Source organism: Heliconius melpomene, chromosome 11, assembly GCF_056956725.1.
Source record: "Heliconius melpomene rosina isolate 202511_hmr_F chromosome 11, ASM5695672v1, whole genome shotgun sequence".
Lineage (NCBI taxonomy): Eukaryota > Metazoa > Arthropoda > Insecta > Lepidoptera > Nymphalidae > Heliconius > Heliconius melpomene.
In genome coordinates this window covers 6236617-6255101 of record NC_140399.1, presented here as the reverse complement: position 1 = coordinate 6255101, position 18485 = coordinate 6236617, and the positions used below count along the sequence as shown (strand labels likewise).

General features: G+C 37.0%; 2 protein-coding genes across 2 annotated transcripts; one reads left to right on the top strand and one right to left on the bottom strand.

Annotated features, from left to right (window-relative positions):
* Nucleotides 1-11: 11 nt before the first annotated feature.
* Nucleotides 12-6375, bottom strand: rho-7 (rhomboid family intramembrane serine protease rho-7). The gene is made up of 9 exons (XM_085192609.1): nucleotides 6183-6375; nucleotides 5819-6011; nucleotides 5537-5665; nucleotides 5092-5254; nucleotides 4888-4983; nucleotides 4302-4426; nucleotides 4037-4138; nucleotides 358-455; nucleotides 12-224 (listed from the first exon to the last, which is right to left on the bottom strand). Exons 1-9 carry the CDS (start codon nucleotides 6224-6226, stop codon nucleotides 134-136), a joined length of 1041 nt encoding a protein of 346 aa, XP_085048735.1. The 5' UTR covers nucleotides 6227-6375; the 3' UTR covers nucleotides 12-133.
* Nucleotides 6376-9976: 3601 nt separating this feature from the next.
* Nucleotides 9977-18413, top strand: NaPi-III (Na[+]-dependent inorganic phosphate cotransporter type III). Its single transcript, XM_085192688.1, has 10 exons — nucleotides 9977-10134; nucleotides 10625-11207; nucleotides 11776-12021; nucleotides 12462-12644; nucleotides 13034-13189; nucleotides 13435-13925; nucleotides 14365-14585; nucleotides 14793-14978; nucleotides 15319-15465; nucleotides 15845-18413. Exons 2-10 carry the CDS (start codon nucleotides 11015-11017, stop codon nucleotides 15933-15935), a joined length of 1914 nt encoding a protein of 637 aa, XP_085048814.1. The 5' UTR covers nucleotides 9977-10134; nucleotides 10625-11014; the 3' UTR covers nucleotides 15936-18413.
* Nucleotides 18414-18485: the final 72 nt, after the last annotated feature.

The window sequence follows — 18485 nt, the reverse complement described above, 5'->3', positions numbered from 1 at the left end:
AAACGTCAAAGTTTGCATTTAATACAATATAATCTTTCTAAAAATGTTTTTATACAGAATCTCTAAAATAATTATAACATTTTTGTATGCCATTCCATAAAATAAGCATTTCTAATTATTTTCACATAATAAGTTATCTGGAATCTTTTCTGATGCTGTGGTAATATTGTAGGAACTTATCTCTGTTGCCCCATATGTGCATATGTCCCCAATGGCACCACACCCTAAAAGTTAAAGTAAAATTAGTGATTTAACAATTTAGAATTTTTTCATTTATATATACTAAATACTAATGAATGATTGCATAAAGACTTAATCTTGACTTAAATTTCAGTCTTTGATATAATGTATACTTACATTCCAAATATGGCCCCTCCAAGATGAGCTGCATGGTCAAAGAATTTCCATCCAAGAATAACTCCAGCAAGATCCATGCTCATTATTACTTTTATAGCCTAGAAGAAAGAATACATTTTTAATGTATAATTTCCAGTATAATATATTTCCCATATAAATTAGTTAATTTTTCTTGCAAAAAATTGCACTGTGTAACTGACTACCGCATATTGGTTACCAGGATGGGGAGATTAATGTCATTTAGAAACTTCTTCCTCCTGGCATTAATCCCGGCTATTGCCAGGGTCTGCCCTCCTACTCAACCTACTCCACTTTGCACGGTCTTTTGCGTCCTCGGTGGTTAGACCATTGGCTCTCATGTCCTGCATCACGACATCCAGCCAGCGCTTCCTTGGGCGTCCAGGAGGTCTCACTCCAGGAACTGATATAGCAAGGCACTTGCAACCGACATAGTTCTTAGGCCGGCGCGTAACGTGGCCAAACCATCTCAGACGACGCTCTTGGAGCTTATCCGCTACGTCACGGACCCCAAGACTACCTCGAATGAATGTGTTGCGTATGCGGTCAGACCGCGTTACGCCGCACATCCACCTCAGCATCTTCATTTCCGTGACGTGAAGCTCCTGAGTGTGCCGAGATAGTGCCGGCCAACATTCGCTGCCGTATAAAAGAACCGGTCGGATGATGCTCTTGTATATCAGCCCCTTGAGTTTGGGCGGTATTCTGCGGTCGCAGACCACACCAGAGACCTCCCGCCATTTGGCCCAGGCAGCGCTTATCCGCCCTTGGACATCGTGATCGATGCCTCCAGACTCGTGCATAACGGATCCAAGGTACCTGAACTTCTCCGACTTAACGGCTGGCTCAGGACCTATAAGGATCGTGCTCGAGTCCCGGCTCCCGCAGGCCATGTACTCTGTCTTCGACACATTTAGTTTAAGACCGCCGTTCTCAAGCGTACCCTTCCAGAGGTTCACTTTACGCTCCAGCGTCAGTCGGTTCTCGGCAATGAGTGCTATGTCATCGGCATACATCATCAGCCATGGAGGCTGGTCCTGGATGTGAGCCGAGACAATATCGAGCACTACATTGAATAAGAACGGACTCAGAGCCGAGCCCTGGTGAACCCCCACTGTAATCGGGAAGGGTCTAGTGTCGCCAACAGCAGTCCTAACCATAGAAGCGGAATCGTGGTACATGTCTCTGATAATCTCAATATAGGCCTCAGGGATCCCTTTGGATCGCAATGCCCACCAGATACACTGACGAGGCACACAGTCAAAGGCCTTCTGCAGATCTAAAAAGGCCACATGCAGAGCTCTCCTTTTTTCCCTGTATGCCTCCATCAAAGTTCTGAGGGCGAAAATGGCGTCCATGGTGCCCGATCCTGGCTGAAATCCATATTGAGACTCAGAGATAGTACACTCTCGGCGGAGCCTGAGGTCGATCATGCGCTCGAAGAGCTTCATGGTATGACTCATAAGCTTAATGCCCCTATAACTACCACAATCTTGAACACTGCCCCTTCCTTTGTAAATAGGGGTAATGAAGCTAAGCCTCCACTGATGCGGCATCTTACCAGTATTCAAGATATGGTTAAAAAGGTCAGTAAGCATGAGCACACCAAGAGAGCCCAACGATTTCCACGCTTCGATCGGAATGTCGTCAGGTCCCACCGCTTTTCCGTTCTTCATGCGTCGAAGGCAATTACGTGTTTCGTCAAGGGTTATTGGGGCAATAAGTCCGAGGTTAGGCGGTGGGTCGTGATGAAGACTGCATGGGTGCTGAGTATTCAGCAACTCCTGGAAGTAGCTTCTCCACCTCTCCTTCACAGAGGCATGACTACAGAGCAGCGTGCCCTGGGAATCTTTGACGCAAAGACATTTTGCGATATCTTGCGTCACTTTATCCCGGGAACGTGCCAGTTTGTAAATGAGCTTCTGCCCCTCCACAGTTTCAAGTTTATCATACAATGGTGACAAACTTTCACTGCGGGCTCTGGCTACAGCTCTTTTACAGGCACGTTTAGCTACTGTGTACTCCAGTCTGTCTTCAGGAGAGTTGGATTCTTGCCACTTCTTAAAGGCAGCCTTCTTTTCACGAGTCACCTCCTGCACCTCGTCATTCCACCACCATGTCTCCTTGTCGATGACACGTCCTCCCCTAGAAAGGCCAAGAACTCGCCTGCCCGCCGCAATGATTGCCGACTGAGCCCGATCCCAAGCATCCTGAGCAGTCTCGGTGTTAGTCGAAATATCGTGACTTTTCACCTCTGCCAGGAAGTCGGTCTGCATCGGTCCATTCAGCAACCACCACTTGATCCGAGGCCTACGTTTCTCGGCTACTTTCTTCTTCGGAGTGACGTTAAAGTCCATGACAAGAAGACGATGTTGGGCCGTTAGGCTTTCGCCTGGAATGACCTTACAGTTAGTTACCCTGCCCATATGACACCGTCTGGTCAACAAGTAGTCAATTTGAGTTGAGTGGGACCCGCTCTTATACGTGATAAGGTGCTGAGAATTCTTTTGGAAGAACGTATTCACGACGGCCAGATCAGACGCAATACAGGTTCTCAGAATGTTTTCTCCCTCTGCATTGCGAAGACCGTGCCCAAAACCCCCGTGAACACGTTCATACGGCTCAGCAGCCTTACCGACGTGCCCGTTCAAATCCCCCCCAACTAAGACCACTTCGGTAGACGGCACAGCAAGTAGCACCCCTTCATACTGCTCCCAGAATGTCTCCTTTTCGGCCGCGCTACATCCCGCCTGGGGAGCATAGGCACTGATTAAGTTTGTGATAACGCCCTCAATCAGTACCCTCACTCGCATCAAGCGGTCGGAGCGACGGTCAACTTCAAGGAGCCCATTCTGAAGCTCTTCAGAAAGCACTACCGCTACACCGTTTCTACCCGAAGGTGACCCAGTGTATATAAGCCGGTAACCCTGTCCGATGTTACGGGACTTATTACCCTTCCAGCGAGTTTCCTGGAGGAAAGCACACTGGACCCGACGTCTCATGAGTACATCTGCGAGTTCCCTGCATCGTCCGGTTAGAGAGCCAATATTCCACGTTGCAAAGCGGAGTTTTCGTCTGGGTACTTGCGTCTTTAACCGTGCCCGTACTTGACACGGTAGCCCTTGCCCACTTGTCGCAGGTGTAGGGCGATGTGCCTGCGCGTCGTTATGCGGCGACGCCCTAGCCGTACCCAGTCTGTTGTTGGTCCGTTCCATATTGTGGCTGTTTGTGGTTTTCCTGGAGCGACTGCCGTCTGACCTCCAAAACCCCCTTTGTGGGGAAAAACCGAGGGGAGAGGAAAATAGAGGGGGGTAGGATAGGTATAGGAGGGAGCTGGAGAAAGGAGGAGGAGAGGGGGGGGGGACACCATTCTTACGGACTGGATGAGGATATAAGAGTGGCGGCTCGAGGATCCGGGGTCGCGTACCCGTATGCCCACAAACCAATATCGGACAGGTATTAGTCTGGACACCCTCTGGATGGGTTAATGTCATTTAGAAACGTATATATATTAATATTCCATTTAGGGACTTACCCACATGTAGTCCATAATCATTGTGTTAGACATTATACCACCACAAGTATCTCAATATTAATATTAAATAAATAAGTCATTTATTGTGTAAATAAAAAAAATAATATGTTACATAAGATTACTTACATTACCAGCGGCAAAAGTATACATTGGAAGGAATATTATGCTTAATCTGGTGTCAGGATACTGCATACACACATAAGATAATACTGACATAATTGCTCCTGACTGCAAAAAAGAAGATAAAAGAAGAAAAAGGAAGATGTATTTTATATATACCTGAGCAAATATTAATCTACGAAAATAAGAAATCATATTTTCAGAATTACTAATATTGAATAAAATAGTGTGTCATTTATAATTTACTAAAGTAATAAGAGTTTGTCCTTACTGCGCCAAGACTGAGGCCAGGTTGATTCAGCATCACTTTGTAAAAGAAACTAGCAAAACTACTTATAACTCCTGCACTCAGATACATTGCAACAAACTGTTCCTTTCCTAATGAAGTTACTGCAGCTATCAAAATAAATAAAAACCATTGAAACATATATATTAACAAATAAATATTTTATAGAGAAGATAGATAGAAAATTTGACAAAAAGTTTATAGAAAACTACTACAAATAAATATTTTATAGAGAAGATAGATAGAAAATTTGACAAAAAGATTATAGAAAACTACTATGTCCATATTCAGTGCAAACTCCAGAACTAGAGCAGAGAAAATACTGTGGATTTTACTTGTTTCAGACAGTAACTTTATATGTACCAATTAAATTGTTCTTCTTCCGGTTCTTCTCAGATCTGAGGCATTAACTTTATTGAATTGGTGGTAGATTATTTGACATTGAAAATGAAGTATATAACATGGAAAATGAAGTATATAACTTTTGAATAAAATTATTTGATTTTGGTATCTGGTTATCCCACTAACAAAAGGTTGAGGTAATTAAGTATAAATTGTCCAAAAACATTACCTGGCATGAAGCTATATAAAACATACATGTTGGCAGCTAAATGCAATGTTGAATAGTGGCTAAAGGTAGATAGAACCATTGGCAGACATTTTGCTCCTGTAAATATTACATGCATTTAGCATACAAATATTTAAATTATTTAAGATGAAAACAATAAGATTATACTTTTATAGCACAGTTAAAAATATAAATATATCAACATACTGCCTGAAGGATTTGAGCAGAAATATTTAACCATAAATGGCTGAAAAGGCCTGATTTTCCAAGCACCAAATACTAATACATTCAGTGCTAAGATAGGATAAAAAACCTTTTCACTTTCTCTAAGAGAGTTCCACCATCTTCTTATTGAGCCTGATTCTGATTGCTGAAAATATAATTTTTGGTCAATATTTTGTTTTAATTCATGTTTTATAGATATGAAAAAAGCTACTCCAAGGTTTACCCTGCATAGCAGAGTAGGCAAAGAGAACCTAATGTTAGATATTTTTTCCAACATCCTGCCCAATTTTCAATACAATCATATCCACAAAATACTTTTAACCATATCAAAAAATTGATAATAATTTAAATATAATATGTTTACAGTTAGATACTGCTGCTGCCTGTTGGTTTATAAATAATAATTAAATATATACAATGTACTAACAAAAGGTGAAGTTATCCTCTTCTGATGTGAATTTAACCAAGTGCCAGGTCTTTTTAGAAATGAAGTGGCATGAGAACGTAAATTTTCATATTCCCAGATTACACAGCCAGCCAGACTTAATGATGACACCTACAATAAAATTACTATTATACTTTTAATAAGTTGAGCAATATAAACTGTAACAATAATATTATATATTGCTTATTATTACTTTTATGTTATTACATCATATATTTTCCATTGTGTATATATATTATAGTAAAATATGAATGTATTATTTACCCCAACTGTGAACAATAAGGGTTTTACTAAATTTCGTGCATGTAAAGGCCCTGAGTCCACATGAATTTCTAAGGGATTAGGAGGTTCTGGATTGGGCCTTCGACCGCCGCGACGTGTGCTATGAATTGCATTACGTACTTGAACTCGAACACTGTTTAAATTAGTCACTTTTGGCTGGAACAGTGATGAATTGCTGAAAATAAAAGTGCTTAAATTAGAAAAATATTACACAATTATAATTTAAACATACATAATATTATGGCTGATATAAATAGATAAGCTGTAACTAATTCTTCTACTCTTAACTCAAAAAAATATATAAATATTTTTTTTATGTCTTATAGTTGACATATAATATAATTACCAAATAGTCAATTCCGCTGCCGACCTGACATTTCTACAAAACATATTATTATTGTGTTGGACAATATTTTTCTATATTACATATACATTATTTGGTATTGTTGCAACAATTTTGATAACCTATTTGGATTTATTTTTAATTCATTCTGACATTTGTAATTTGACAGCTGTCACTGTGTATATGTGTAATCTCCTGTAGCAATAGGTTTTGGCATGTGCAATAAAAGTTGCTATCTTTTGTTACGTTTCGAAACGTGGAGTGCGTTTAACAATGACAAATATTTAAAAATATAAAATAGTTCACACTTTATATAAAATTTTAAATATTCTTCATTTAAAAAAGCCGGCACTTTTATGTTAAAAAAAGTTAGCTAAATGATTAAAAGTAAAACTAACTTTTCAAAAAAAATCTTATATAACACTAATGGACGCGCGCAGCTTGGCCTGCTTATTTGCACCCTTAGTGGTGAATTCTATAAAACCACGAAACATGTGTTCAATGAAATATTTTTTAGGTGGCGATATAAAGATTTTTCCATACAAACATTCAATCCCTATTTCATCACCACCAGTGTTCGTACGTATAGCTGTATATGTTATCATATTAATAAAAAAATCTCCGCTCACATGGCGCACCGTACAGTTGTTTGGTTGACCATTAGGGGAAGGTGGGGTAAGACGGGGTGGCGAGGTAAGATGGGGACCCTATGAAAACATATAATGCAGTGTCACTACAAAATTTGTTTTTACGTCATTTATTAGTACTTGTTAGTGTCACAAAAAGTTTCGTCGGAGAACATATGTTCCTACTTGGTATGCATGTTTTTTTAATTTAAAGTGGTTTTATCTAATTATTAACATATATAAAGTGCGTGACTGTTCATGATATACGATATACAAGATGCGTGACATATTTTTTATTGATGTTTGTTTATTTTATTACTCTAAACTCATTAATTCGTTCCGGCTTGCTTTGATTAATACCCAAAAAAAAATTATACAACTTATAAGTCCAGTTTGGGAAAGATGGGGTACCTACTGGCGGGGGTCTTACCCGCTAATTTGTTATTATTTTTGGATTTCGATTTAATTCAAAATTATCATTACTAGTTGTGTTAACTTTATATTTTTATATAGATAATCTGTAATCTTCATCTGTAGGCCTTGAAATTATAAAAGAATTATTCTTAAAACCAACCCAGTAATGTTGATTTTAGATGGCCATGCCTCTCACACCTAAAATTTGCAGTTAATCGATTAGCACGTAAACATGCTGTGACAATAATATACTTCCTATCACAAATTGCAGCCAGCAGATGTTGGTTTTATTTTTTATGATCAGGCTCTAACAGCAAAGTTAAGATCAAATGCTTGGAAAGTAGTTTCTCAATTTCAAATGGCTGAACTCTTCTGGCAAGCTTTTTTCGGGCAGCAACAATGCCAACTGCAATTAATGTATTTAAAGTATGTGGAATCTCGCCTTATTATGCATACATTTTTACCGTGAGGACTTCATTGCTGCAGATGCCACTGAAATCGAAATGAATGCTGAAGAGGAAGCAACAGACAATAATTCTTTAGATAAGGCAACATTCCATCTGGTTAGCTCGAAAAGTTAACGTCTTATCTACGAACGGAAAAAAAAGACAAAGAAAAATTCAAAGACACATGCAAAGACTATTATTACTGCTTCTCCATATAAAACAGTATTAATGGAAAGACAAAACTGTAAACCGAAACCAAAGCTAACAAACAAAAAGAAACTAACAACACAAATAAGAGATCCAGCTAACATATCAGATGACGAAGATACAGAATGCCTACTACTGCCACGGCTTGTATTCTAAGTCTACTAAAGGATGAATAACTTGCCAGAGATGCGGTAATTGGGCGCATTGTGGTTGTGCAGGAGTGGAAAATAAACGATGACGAAGCCGTCCATATTTGCCCTGTTTGTGAAGATGACAACGTTTAAGTATTCTATACCCCATCTTGCCCAAGGGGGTACCCCGTCTTGCCCTATAGGTGGGGTAAGATGGGGAGATTCACCAATTTTTTCAAGTTGATTTTTCTATAAGAAGAATTATATATTTTTTTGTTTTGACTGATTATAATTAAAGGAGAAAGTCTGGTTGTTTATTTAAGAAAAGTTCCTACACTGTGCAATTGAAAACAGAGGGTTTTTATTTATGAAATACCTTAAGGTCCCCGTCTTACCCCACCTTCCCCTATATGTGTACTTGTATAAAAAAAAATCCCGCATACAACAGGGTAGGCAGAAGCAGCGTTGTGTTAAGACACATCGTGCCTGTTGAGAGACGTAACTTAACGACGAGATTTTTGTCTTGGTATTAATAAATAACATTTCATCCTAGAGTGGAGATCGAGTCCACAACCGTCGCGTTACAGTCACACTCTTCTGCCCCTGTACGATCTCATAGATCGTTCAAATATACATGATGTACTTACTATATGAATTCATAAAATATATTTTCCAGTGCCAAATGAATTCCCAGGCACCACTGTAATTTAGAAGTTCCATGCTAAAGTCACACTGTGATGTACCTATTTGATTTAAAAAGTTCACCAGAGGCCGACCTCGTTACAAAGACTTGTGATTGCCGACTCGTAATTTCCAAGCAGAATCATGATTCAAGATGGAATGATATTTCCATATGTAAAATTTTCTTTGATGATTTTGAATTAATTTTGAATTATACTTACTTTTTTAGCATTTTTTTTTCATTCTTAAAATAGACACGCACCAAATTATAGCACCTACCTATTCTAATTATTAATTATATTGCTATTATTATTTTTATTTTTTTTATATTAGGATTACTTTTTCATTGATTTGTGCAATGAGTTTAGAGAAAAACGAAAAATATAAATTTTATAGGCACCCTCTTTTTTAATTAGCTTTACGTTGCATCCCGCATACTGGATAGGCAGAGGGAACCTATTGTTAAGACACTCTGTTCTCATTAGTGCACTTCTGCTCCTCACTTTTCGCTGAATTCTGGAGGCAATGAGTGTTGATTTGGAATACAACTCCGCATTTTACCTCCACACACTAGTGTTAATTTGCCGTTCGTGGTCCCGGGGCACAAACGTGTCAAAGGTTCCCAGATTCGCACGGTTGTAGGTTCAATTCTTATTCGGGGGATTTTTTTAAAAAGTTGTAGATTCAATTCTTACTTGGTGGAAAGATATAAAAAAAAAAATTCCTCGCTCTGATAAAGAGGCAAAGCGCTGCGTTGATTTCTGCCACTCTACACGCCTTGAGAATTCGGTGGAAAGTGGAGAAGAAATGTCTGACACTGCCTTTGCCTGCCCTGCCATGTGCGAGATACAGCGTGAAACAAAAAAAGAAAAGATTAACTTGAATACTTAAGGTATACTAGGGGATGAATTATGTGTTATTACGTAGGTATACAAATAGAATAAAAAAAAAAGAGTGTAAATGATGACCGCAATCGTATAGAATAACTGTGGTAAGAGTATTACCAGCTTGTATTTAATAAACATATCTTTAAGGCTTTACGTCCATAGCAAATGGACTTTAAAGATTAAGCAAATTATACGTCTAGTACTTGCAATTATTGATTACAAAATTAGATTAAAAGTACAATATGTCCTTTCGCAAGTAATCCAAGGTCAAATTTTGCAGATAACATTCACGATGGGTAATAAACTTGTTATAACGTCTAGCTTTCAAAAAGCTTGTTTCCAGGGGGTCCCTTGTAAATACCCATGCCTATGGTTTTACAATAATGTAGAGGGCGAAGGGGGGTCGCAGAAGTGGGGTGGCGGTCCGCGCATGCTCCATTCAGACGAAGAGATGGGGCGACCCTCGGTAACTTCAGTGTATAGCTGAGAGATTCAAGGCGACTGGCCTTGCTTATTTCATAATTTCTTAATCTTAGGACCATAAAATCCTACAATTTCAAAAAGTAAGTCTCTTGTGTATTTCTTAATTAAAAAATGTGATTCTTTGTTAGTTATTTCAATATAAAGTTACTTTGGGACTAGAATGAGGTCGTTAATAATTTATAATTACCTAGAAGAGGACATAAGGGCAAGTATTTCGGTAGTCTGACATGTGTGATTAGGTCTTGTGAGGTACCGTTGTTCTATTGAATTTACTACTATAATTGGTACTATTTTGAGCGCGAAATGTATTTGAATGGCGTCGACAAATCAATATTATAAAACCATGTGGTATTATTAAGATAATACTGCATGTCAAACAACGTTTCAAAATTTAGAAGAACTAAAGAGAAACAACTTCCTATCTGACTGTATTATAAATTTTAGGTACTATACGTAAATAATAATTATAAAAGTCGTTAGTTAATTGCGTCGTATGGTGTATTAGTATGTAATGAATAGATTTAATTAAGTCTTATAAGAATAGAGAATAAGTATAACGTTTATTTTCAGAAATGAAGCCAAACTTATTAAAGCCACATCATCTCCAAGAACAACTTTATAAAAACTTTACATTGTGACGCACAATTTCGTAATTTCAATCAATATTGTTACTAATGTTTTAAATAATCTTTATTATAAATAATTTAAATAAATTTTGTTTAAGTATATGTATATATATAACTTGGTGTAAAATTTTTCTATGTTACGTATTTTTATATGGAAAGATGATTTCGACGGTTTGAATTGATAAGGATTTGATACCGTGAAATTAGTTATACTTTTGAAAGCAAAGCTTATTTGTTAACTATATTTAGTTGCAAACATTAGGTGCTAGTAAATGTTAAATAATATATAAATACCAATGTCAAATATTTAGTACAATAGTCATTAAACGTAGAGATGGAGCCGTATGCGAGCGAGTTGTTTTGGTTGGTGGTATGTGGTTTTGTGGTGGCTTTTATTTTGGCTTTTGGTATCGGCGCTAACGACGTTGCTAACTCCTTCGGCACCAGCGTCGGCTCTAAAGTGCTGACGCTGACGCAGGCATGCATATTAGCTACCATTTTTGAAATCGCTGGTGCTGTTCTGATAGGTAAGATGAGTTTTGTTTACTTTGGTACGTACAGTATGGTCAACGAGTCGCCATGGAGTAATGTTTTCTAAAATTATTCGCATTTTTTACTCGGGAAGAAAATATTCAAAAGCAAAATTTTAAAATCAAATCTGCGCCGCAGTCTATAGCTAACTTCAGTGCGGTCACGACTTGTTGACCGTACTGTACATACATTAACGAGAAGTGAGTTAGAGATTCGTAGAATTCAAATTTCTGATATATATATTATATTCTATAAAGCCAGAGATATCATTTTAGAATTAATATTTAGAGCTGAACATACATGTACAATAGCCCCCACATTTCTGCAGGATACTTATATTAGTCGTGTTTCTAATAAGATACTATATAAAACAAAACAGCCGCTGTCGACAAGACTTGGCTCTTTTTTAACACTATTTTTAGTTTACTGTAATCATTTATGCATTAAAAAACTGAATTGGAAGGAACGTTAAATAACTAAAATAAATAATTAACACAAAAAGCTTCTTCAATAACAATTACAATTTCATATAACTATTTATATGTATTTAAAAAAAAACTCAAGGTTACAAGGTGTCAGATACCATGAGGAAAGGTATTCTGGACGTATCATTATATGCTGATGGAGGAGAAAAACTGCTTGCGGCGGGCTGCCTCGCGGCTTTGATAGCTGGTGCCACCTGGTTGATCCTAGCTACGGCACTACGACTGCCAGTATCGGGAACTCATTCAGTGGTTGGAGCGACTGTTGGATTTACACTGACAGCTAAAGGTCCAGTTGGTGTTCGTTGGTCAACTTTGGGTGCGATTGGTAAGTTCTTTTTTAACATTTTTAAATTTTTATTTCACTCATGGGAGTCCAGTTATTTTTAGTGAGCTAATCCCGCATAAAACAGAGTAGGCAAAGAGAACCTAGTGTTAAGACATTCTGCCGAATTTTCGAGAATTTGTGCGTTTAATGGTGGAACTCAGCGCCGAGCCGAGCAGAGCGAAGAAAATGAACATTATAAATAATTAATCCTCTTGGGTGGGTATCAAATCCACAACCATCGAGCGATACCTCACCCCAACCAATAACAGAGTCATATGACAATGTAATACTTAAATTATATTTTTAGTTTCGGTATACCATGTCTTTTTACTATGTACTATTTCGATGTATATAAGCGAATTTCCACATTATATCTACTTAAAAGTACTCAAAACTATTAAATATTTACATTATATGCCATTTGATAATATTTTTTACAGTTTTATCGTGGTTTATCTCTCCTGCGTTGAGCGGTGCGGTGTCAGCGATACTGTACTGGTTGGTACGAAGGTTCATACTCCGTGCATCGCAGCCTCTGACTGCAGGACTGCAAGCGTTGCCTTTCTTCTATGGAGCCACGATCGCCATTAATGTTATCAGTGTTGTTCTTGACGGTCCTAAACGTAAGTTAGACATGATTTAATTGCCTACTGAATATTCTCACACAATTGTTGAGTTTTGGTTTAAAAATTTAGCTTCAATTTCACGCTGAATCCCGCATATAGCAGGTAAGCACTGGGAACCTAGTGATAAGATACTCTGTTCCCACCTTTCAACAGACAGACGTCAACGCCGCGCTTTGCCTTGTTACTTGAGCGAAGAAATGAATTTATTCATAAATAATAATTCATTTCCCCGAGTGGGAATCGAACCCACAATCATTGCGTTAAAAGTCACACGCTTTTGTCACTGCGCTACAACGGTCTCGTCTGGATTTATAATGGAAAATTATTATTTTGTTAAATAAGATGCTATAATAGTAAATTTTGTAATAATTAGGTATAATTTTCAGTATTAGCAATGGACAAAATTCCGTTGTGGATAGCATTGGCCGGTTCTATGGCTCTAGGTGCATTTGGAGCCATATGTGTCCGCGCCTTCCTTGTGCCGTATTACCGCCGCCATCTTGCATCACCGCCGGTAAATTTTACCCTTGGACTATCAAATGGTAAGGTTCTTGAATACTTATTCGTAATTCATAATAAAAATAATAATAAAATAAAATAGATAATAATAATAATTTTACAATTATTTGAAGGGCGTTTAAAGTATTAATTTTACGATATAACTACATACCCTTCAACATATGCCTTTTGGTAATACTAAATCATAATATAAATATATACTTAAATTGTAAATCTATACTTAAGTATATGTATATTTATTTAATAAATATATTATGCACAATTTCAGAAACAACTCCTGCCAATACACCAACGCATATTAAAAATAGTATTCCGCAACGTCCAACTTCACTACTGTCTGAGGACGGTAAACTCTTAGAAGCAATCGCCGAGAGCGCAGAAATGGTGACCTTAAGCGACGTAGACAAGTGTTCCGTTGGTGTCAAGGAGCTCAACGCCAGGAACAGAGCCCTCCTGGCTACAATGGACGATTGCAGTATACTTTCTAGAAGCCTAAGCCCGCCAAACAAGTCTAGATTGCAACTAATCGATGCAGATCCACAAATAAATACTCTTAAATATATAGATGAGACGTTAAGTTGCTGCAAAAGCTTGGATTCAGCTCAGTTAGTGGGAATGGGGGAGAGTTATGATTCGAAGAATGGATTTTTAGGGGATTCCTGCGATACCATAGCTCGTGGTGAACTTGGAAGACTGTCAGCTCTAAGAGGTCAACCAGCTGTTGTTGAATTTGATACACCTCCTCCTAGATTGGACAAGGTACAAATTTGAAATAGTTGGGTATTTATTATATTATGTAATCTACATATTAGATAAACTTTGTAATTTCCTTATAAATAAGTACGAAACTGTAAATTGTATCAAAAAGTGTATATTGTATACCTATATAATTTTAAATAATAAATAGAAACTAAAACATGCTCAACAAAATTAATTAGTATTAAATTTTTAACATCTAAATTAATATAACAATACAAAAATTGATTTTATGTTATGGCCCAAGGGCGCAAGAGTGCATTTACAAAGGTTTTCGGTTAAATTCCTACTCGGGGGAATAAAGTATATTTTTATATCCTCGCTCTGGTAACGAGGTGAACCGCGGCGTTGAGTTCCACTAGGTGACCGGTACACTCGCTTGTGATTGTGACGCCCTGTACTTTCCATAAAAACCCATCTAAACATATGGTGATTATTCCAGGGTCCAGAAATCGGCAGTGCATGGAGTATAGAATGCGACATGCGCAACACCCGGCTGGCCGCCATCACGCCCAACTCGAGCGCAGCGCCCCTGCTCCGCGGCGCTAGCCCCGCGCCCCCCGCGCCTCCGCCGCCGCCTCCCGACACCCTGCGCCTGTTCTCCTTCCTGCAGGTCCTCACTGCCACGTTTGGAGCTTTTGCGCATGGAGGAAATGATGTCAGGTTGGAATTAACCTTTTCTTGAAGGATTTTAGTAGAAACTATTCGTTAACTTCTACGGGCGCACGCCCGTCGTACGCACAATCACACGCTAGTGCTCTTGCGCTACAACAACTCAAAATAAACAAAATAAAATTTAATTAAAGCGTTTTCAATGATTTCATTCCCAATAATAAAACAAAAATATAAAAATGTCAATATAAATTCCAGTAACGCAATCGGACCTCTGGTGGCCCTCTGGCTGTTGTACTCAGAGGGCGGTGCGCACGCCCGCGCGGAGACCCCCCTCGCCATCCTCGTGTTTGGGGGCGTCGGCATCGCACTGGGGCTCTGGTTGTGGGGTAGACGAGTCATTCGCACTGTGGGCGAAGACCTTACCAGCATTACACCTGATACGTGAGTGTTGTATACCTTGTTTTAACATTACGCTCTATCCTGGATGTAGCAGGGTAGGCAGAGGGAACCTAGTGCAGTGACACTCCGTCCCTCACGCACAGTCCAATTTTAGTGCTTGTGTTGTGTTTTAATACCATAGCGAGGATATGAAAATATCCCACAACTGTCGGCGTTTACGGTCAGACTTTGTGATTCGTGGAATGAATTATTTTCATTTCGTAGGTCTTATCGTCGTACTGCATTGCCAAAAAAAATATTTTTTAAATATAATTAATTTAAGGTACTCGGTTTATAAGTTCCTTAGACATATATATGAAAATTCCTTTGCTTGGAATTGCAGGGGATTTACTATCGAGCTTGGCGCCGCAGTCACTGTGTTAGTAGCGAGTAAAGCTGGCCTTCCTATTTCCACCACACATTGCAAAGTTGGTTCCGTTGTTTGCGTCGGATACTTTTCCGATAAAAAGGTCGATTGGAGTCTGTTCAGGTTGGTATAATTTATAAACATTTCTTTATATATTTTTTAACAAAATGTCGTTATATAAGTATGCAAACGTATTGAAGTGCGTGTGTTTTTTATATATTTTTGGCATCTTCATTCAATCGTAATTGTAAATAATATTGAAGGTAATAAATAACATAATATAAATCGAATATTAGATTTATTATTAGATTTTTTCTTACTTGATTTTTTCCCGAGTAAACAATGCACAAAAATTCGGAAAACGTTACTTCAGGGAAGTATGTATTCATATTTTTCTTTCTATATAATCTGGAACCGAGTAAGTACAATGTTACCCTTACATAACATTAAACATACTCGGTTCATTTTAGTAAGTTTCATATCTGTTTTTATATTATTGCAGGAATATAATTTTCGCGTGGGTAGTGACTGTTCCTGCCGTGGCAGCAATGGCGGCGCTTGCCATGTTGGCTTTAGAAGCGTTTGTGGTTTAAATCGGTTAAACGGGCAGCGAGTATTATTTTATCATATTAAACATCTAAGTAAGTGCAGAAAACAGAGGAAAGCAGTTAATAAGGTCTAGACACAAAAGAAATTACATTCTGTCTTTTTAGAGCTAAAAAGATTTTGTAGTGATTTTACTATTGAATAACTATTTGCTTGTTATTGTAAAATTGAAACAGGAATTGTTAAATGTCAATATAGATTATAGAACAAGCCGTCGTTGGTACATTTTGTAGATCTAAGTTTTGAAATAAATAACAGCATATTAATTTATCATCAAATGTTATGGTATATGTAGGTAATATTTGTTTATTTTTACAAGATCCATGTAATAGAGGTCTATTATTTGATGTGAATATCTTATTTATTTTTAGCCATAAATATTATTGTGTTGGAAATATATTTTTTGAAATGTTATTAGTAGTCTGCACCGACTTAAAAATCACTATATTAGAATATTTCTTTTCCCCCCGCTTACGTAGCTCTATGGGTTATACTAATAGTCGATTGTAAATAGTAGGCGTTCAGTTAAAAAATATTATTTTATTAATTTCCTTCATTTTAGTTTTACTTAAAATAGTAATTGATATTAATGTGTTTTATGCAATTAAATATCAAATAATTAAAACTGTAAAAATAAGCTATTTGAAATTGGTCATTAGCCAATGTTGAGTTGCTTTAATTTATATGATTACTTAACTGTACGTAATACTCAATAATATATATAATTTAGCGGGAAATCTGACACTTGTACTTCATTATATTTTTTTTTGATACACGCTGTAGGCTACACATCGCAGGCAGAGAGAACCTTTTCGTTCCCCACTTTCCATCGAACTTTTGAGCAATTGCGGGTTAAATTGTAGAACTCAACGCCGTTCGCTACCAGAGCGAAGAAATGTAAACATTAAATATTCCATTCCTCGAGTGGGAATTGAACCTATAACCATCGCGGTAACAGTCAGTTACAGTAAATTAAAAGTAAATAATATAAAGTAAATTTACAGTAGTCTTTCTAAACACTGTTAAATATATCTATTATTTATAATATATATCTAACTATTAAGTATGATATTAAAACATAATGTGTTCTCTTTATGAATGAAGTTAATTCTTACTCTTAAATAATTATACAACCAAGTACGATCTGGGTCCACTTTGTATATTTTTTAATATTGCATAATTTTATGAATATCCCAAAATATATAGATATATTCTTCGTATCTGTTTACAAAATGCATAAGTTTTACACCTTCACCGCTCAATTTATTAATTCCTACTTTATTAAATTTACAACTTAGAAAACATTATCAATTAATAATCTCACAATAACCATTAGTTTTTTTTGTTTTGTGCTAATATATAACTTTGAATAAATAATAAATATATTTTGTAAAATGTCAGTATAGACTAGACTCAATGGAGTAAGTACCTATGACATAATGTGTATTTGTTACAGTACATAAACGTAATATTTGATGTTGTCAACTAGATTTAAACATTCCATAAGCATAGTATTAAATATTAATTAAAGTATTTCTTTACCGACTTCCTTATCTTTAGTTGAAAATTGTTTTTCACGCGCTTTTCACGTTGTATCCCGCATTTAGCGGAGTAGGCGGAGGGAGTTTAGTGTTAAGACACTCCACTACCCTCTTTCCGCCGAATTCTGAAGACATTGTGTGTTGGGTGGCGGAACTCAACGATGTGCTTTGTGTCGACACTAGAGCAGAAATGAAAATATTCAATATTCATTCTCCGATCGGGAATTGAACCCACAATTGTCGCGTTTACAGTCACAAAGTGCCTCTGCTACCGCTGGCCTTATAAAGAAACAATATTGCAGAGATTGTAAATGGTTTTAGTTAGCTATAGGTACAACTACACTTTTCCTCATTTGTTCTTGCTTAATTTTGCTTAGCAGACAATTTGTTCTTATATATTTTTTGTATTACTTAGCTATATCTTTTAAATTGTATGATAATATACTTAACTATAAACAGTAATACGTCACAATTCAATTTATGTAGTGTGTCTTAAAGGAGAGAAGAAGTCTCTGACGACTGATGGTAGGCTGATATTTATGCATGGGATTACTATAATCTCACAAACTTCGGAATCAGAAGAAGTAGAATTCTTACTAAATGCAGGGCAGGCTTCGGTATTAGGTGCTATATAAATGAACAAAAAATTAAAGCGATATAAAAATCACTTCATTATCAATTGTACCTACTTAAAGGGAAATCTATCTATATTTTCTATTATAGTAGTCTAAACACTAAGTCACAATGGACTGACCTTTCCCTTTCTTTGATGATGGTAGCGCTCGTGTTAGTGGGTTTCTGTACGTAACTTAAAAATGTATGTACAGTATTAAATCTCTCGTCAATTTAAGTATATAGGAACATATACTACATGCCATTGATTGTATAATTCAACTTATTGTTAAATAAAACAAATAGACGAAACATTTCTTTTATTTGACCCTATAACTAACTATACAACTCATGCTGGAGTATGCCAATTTATTTATTTTTATT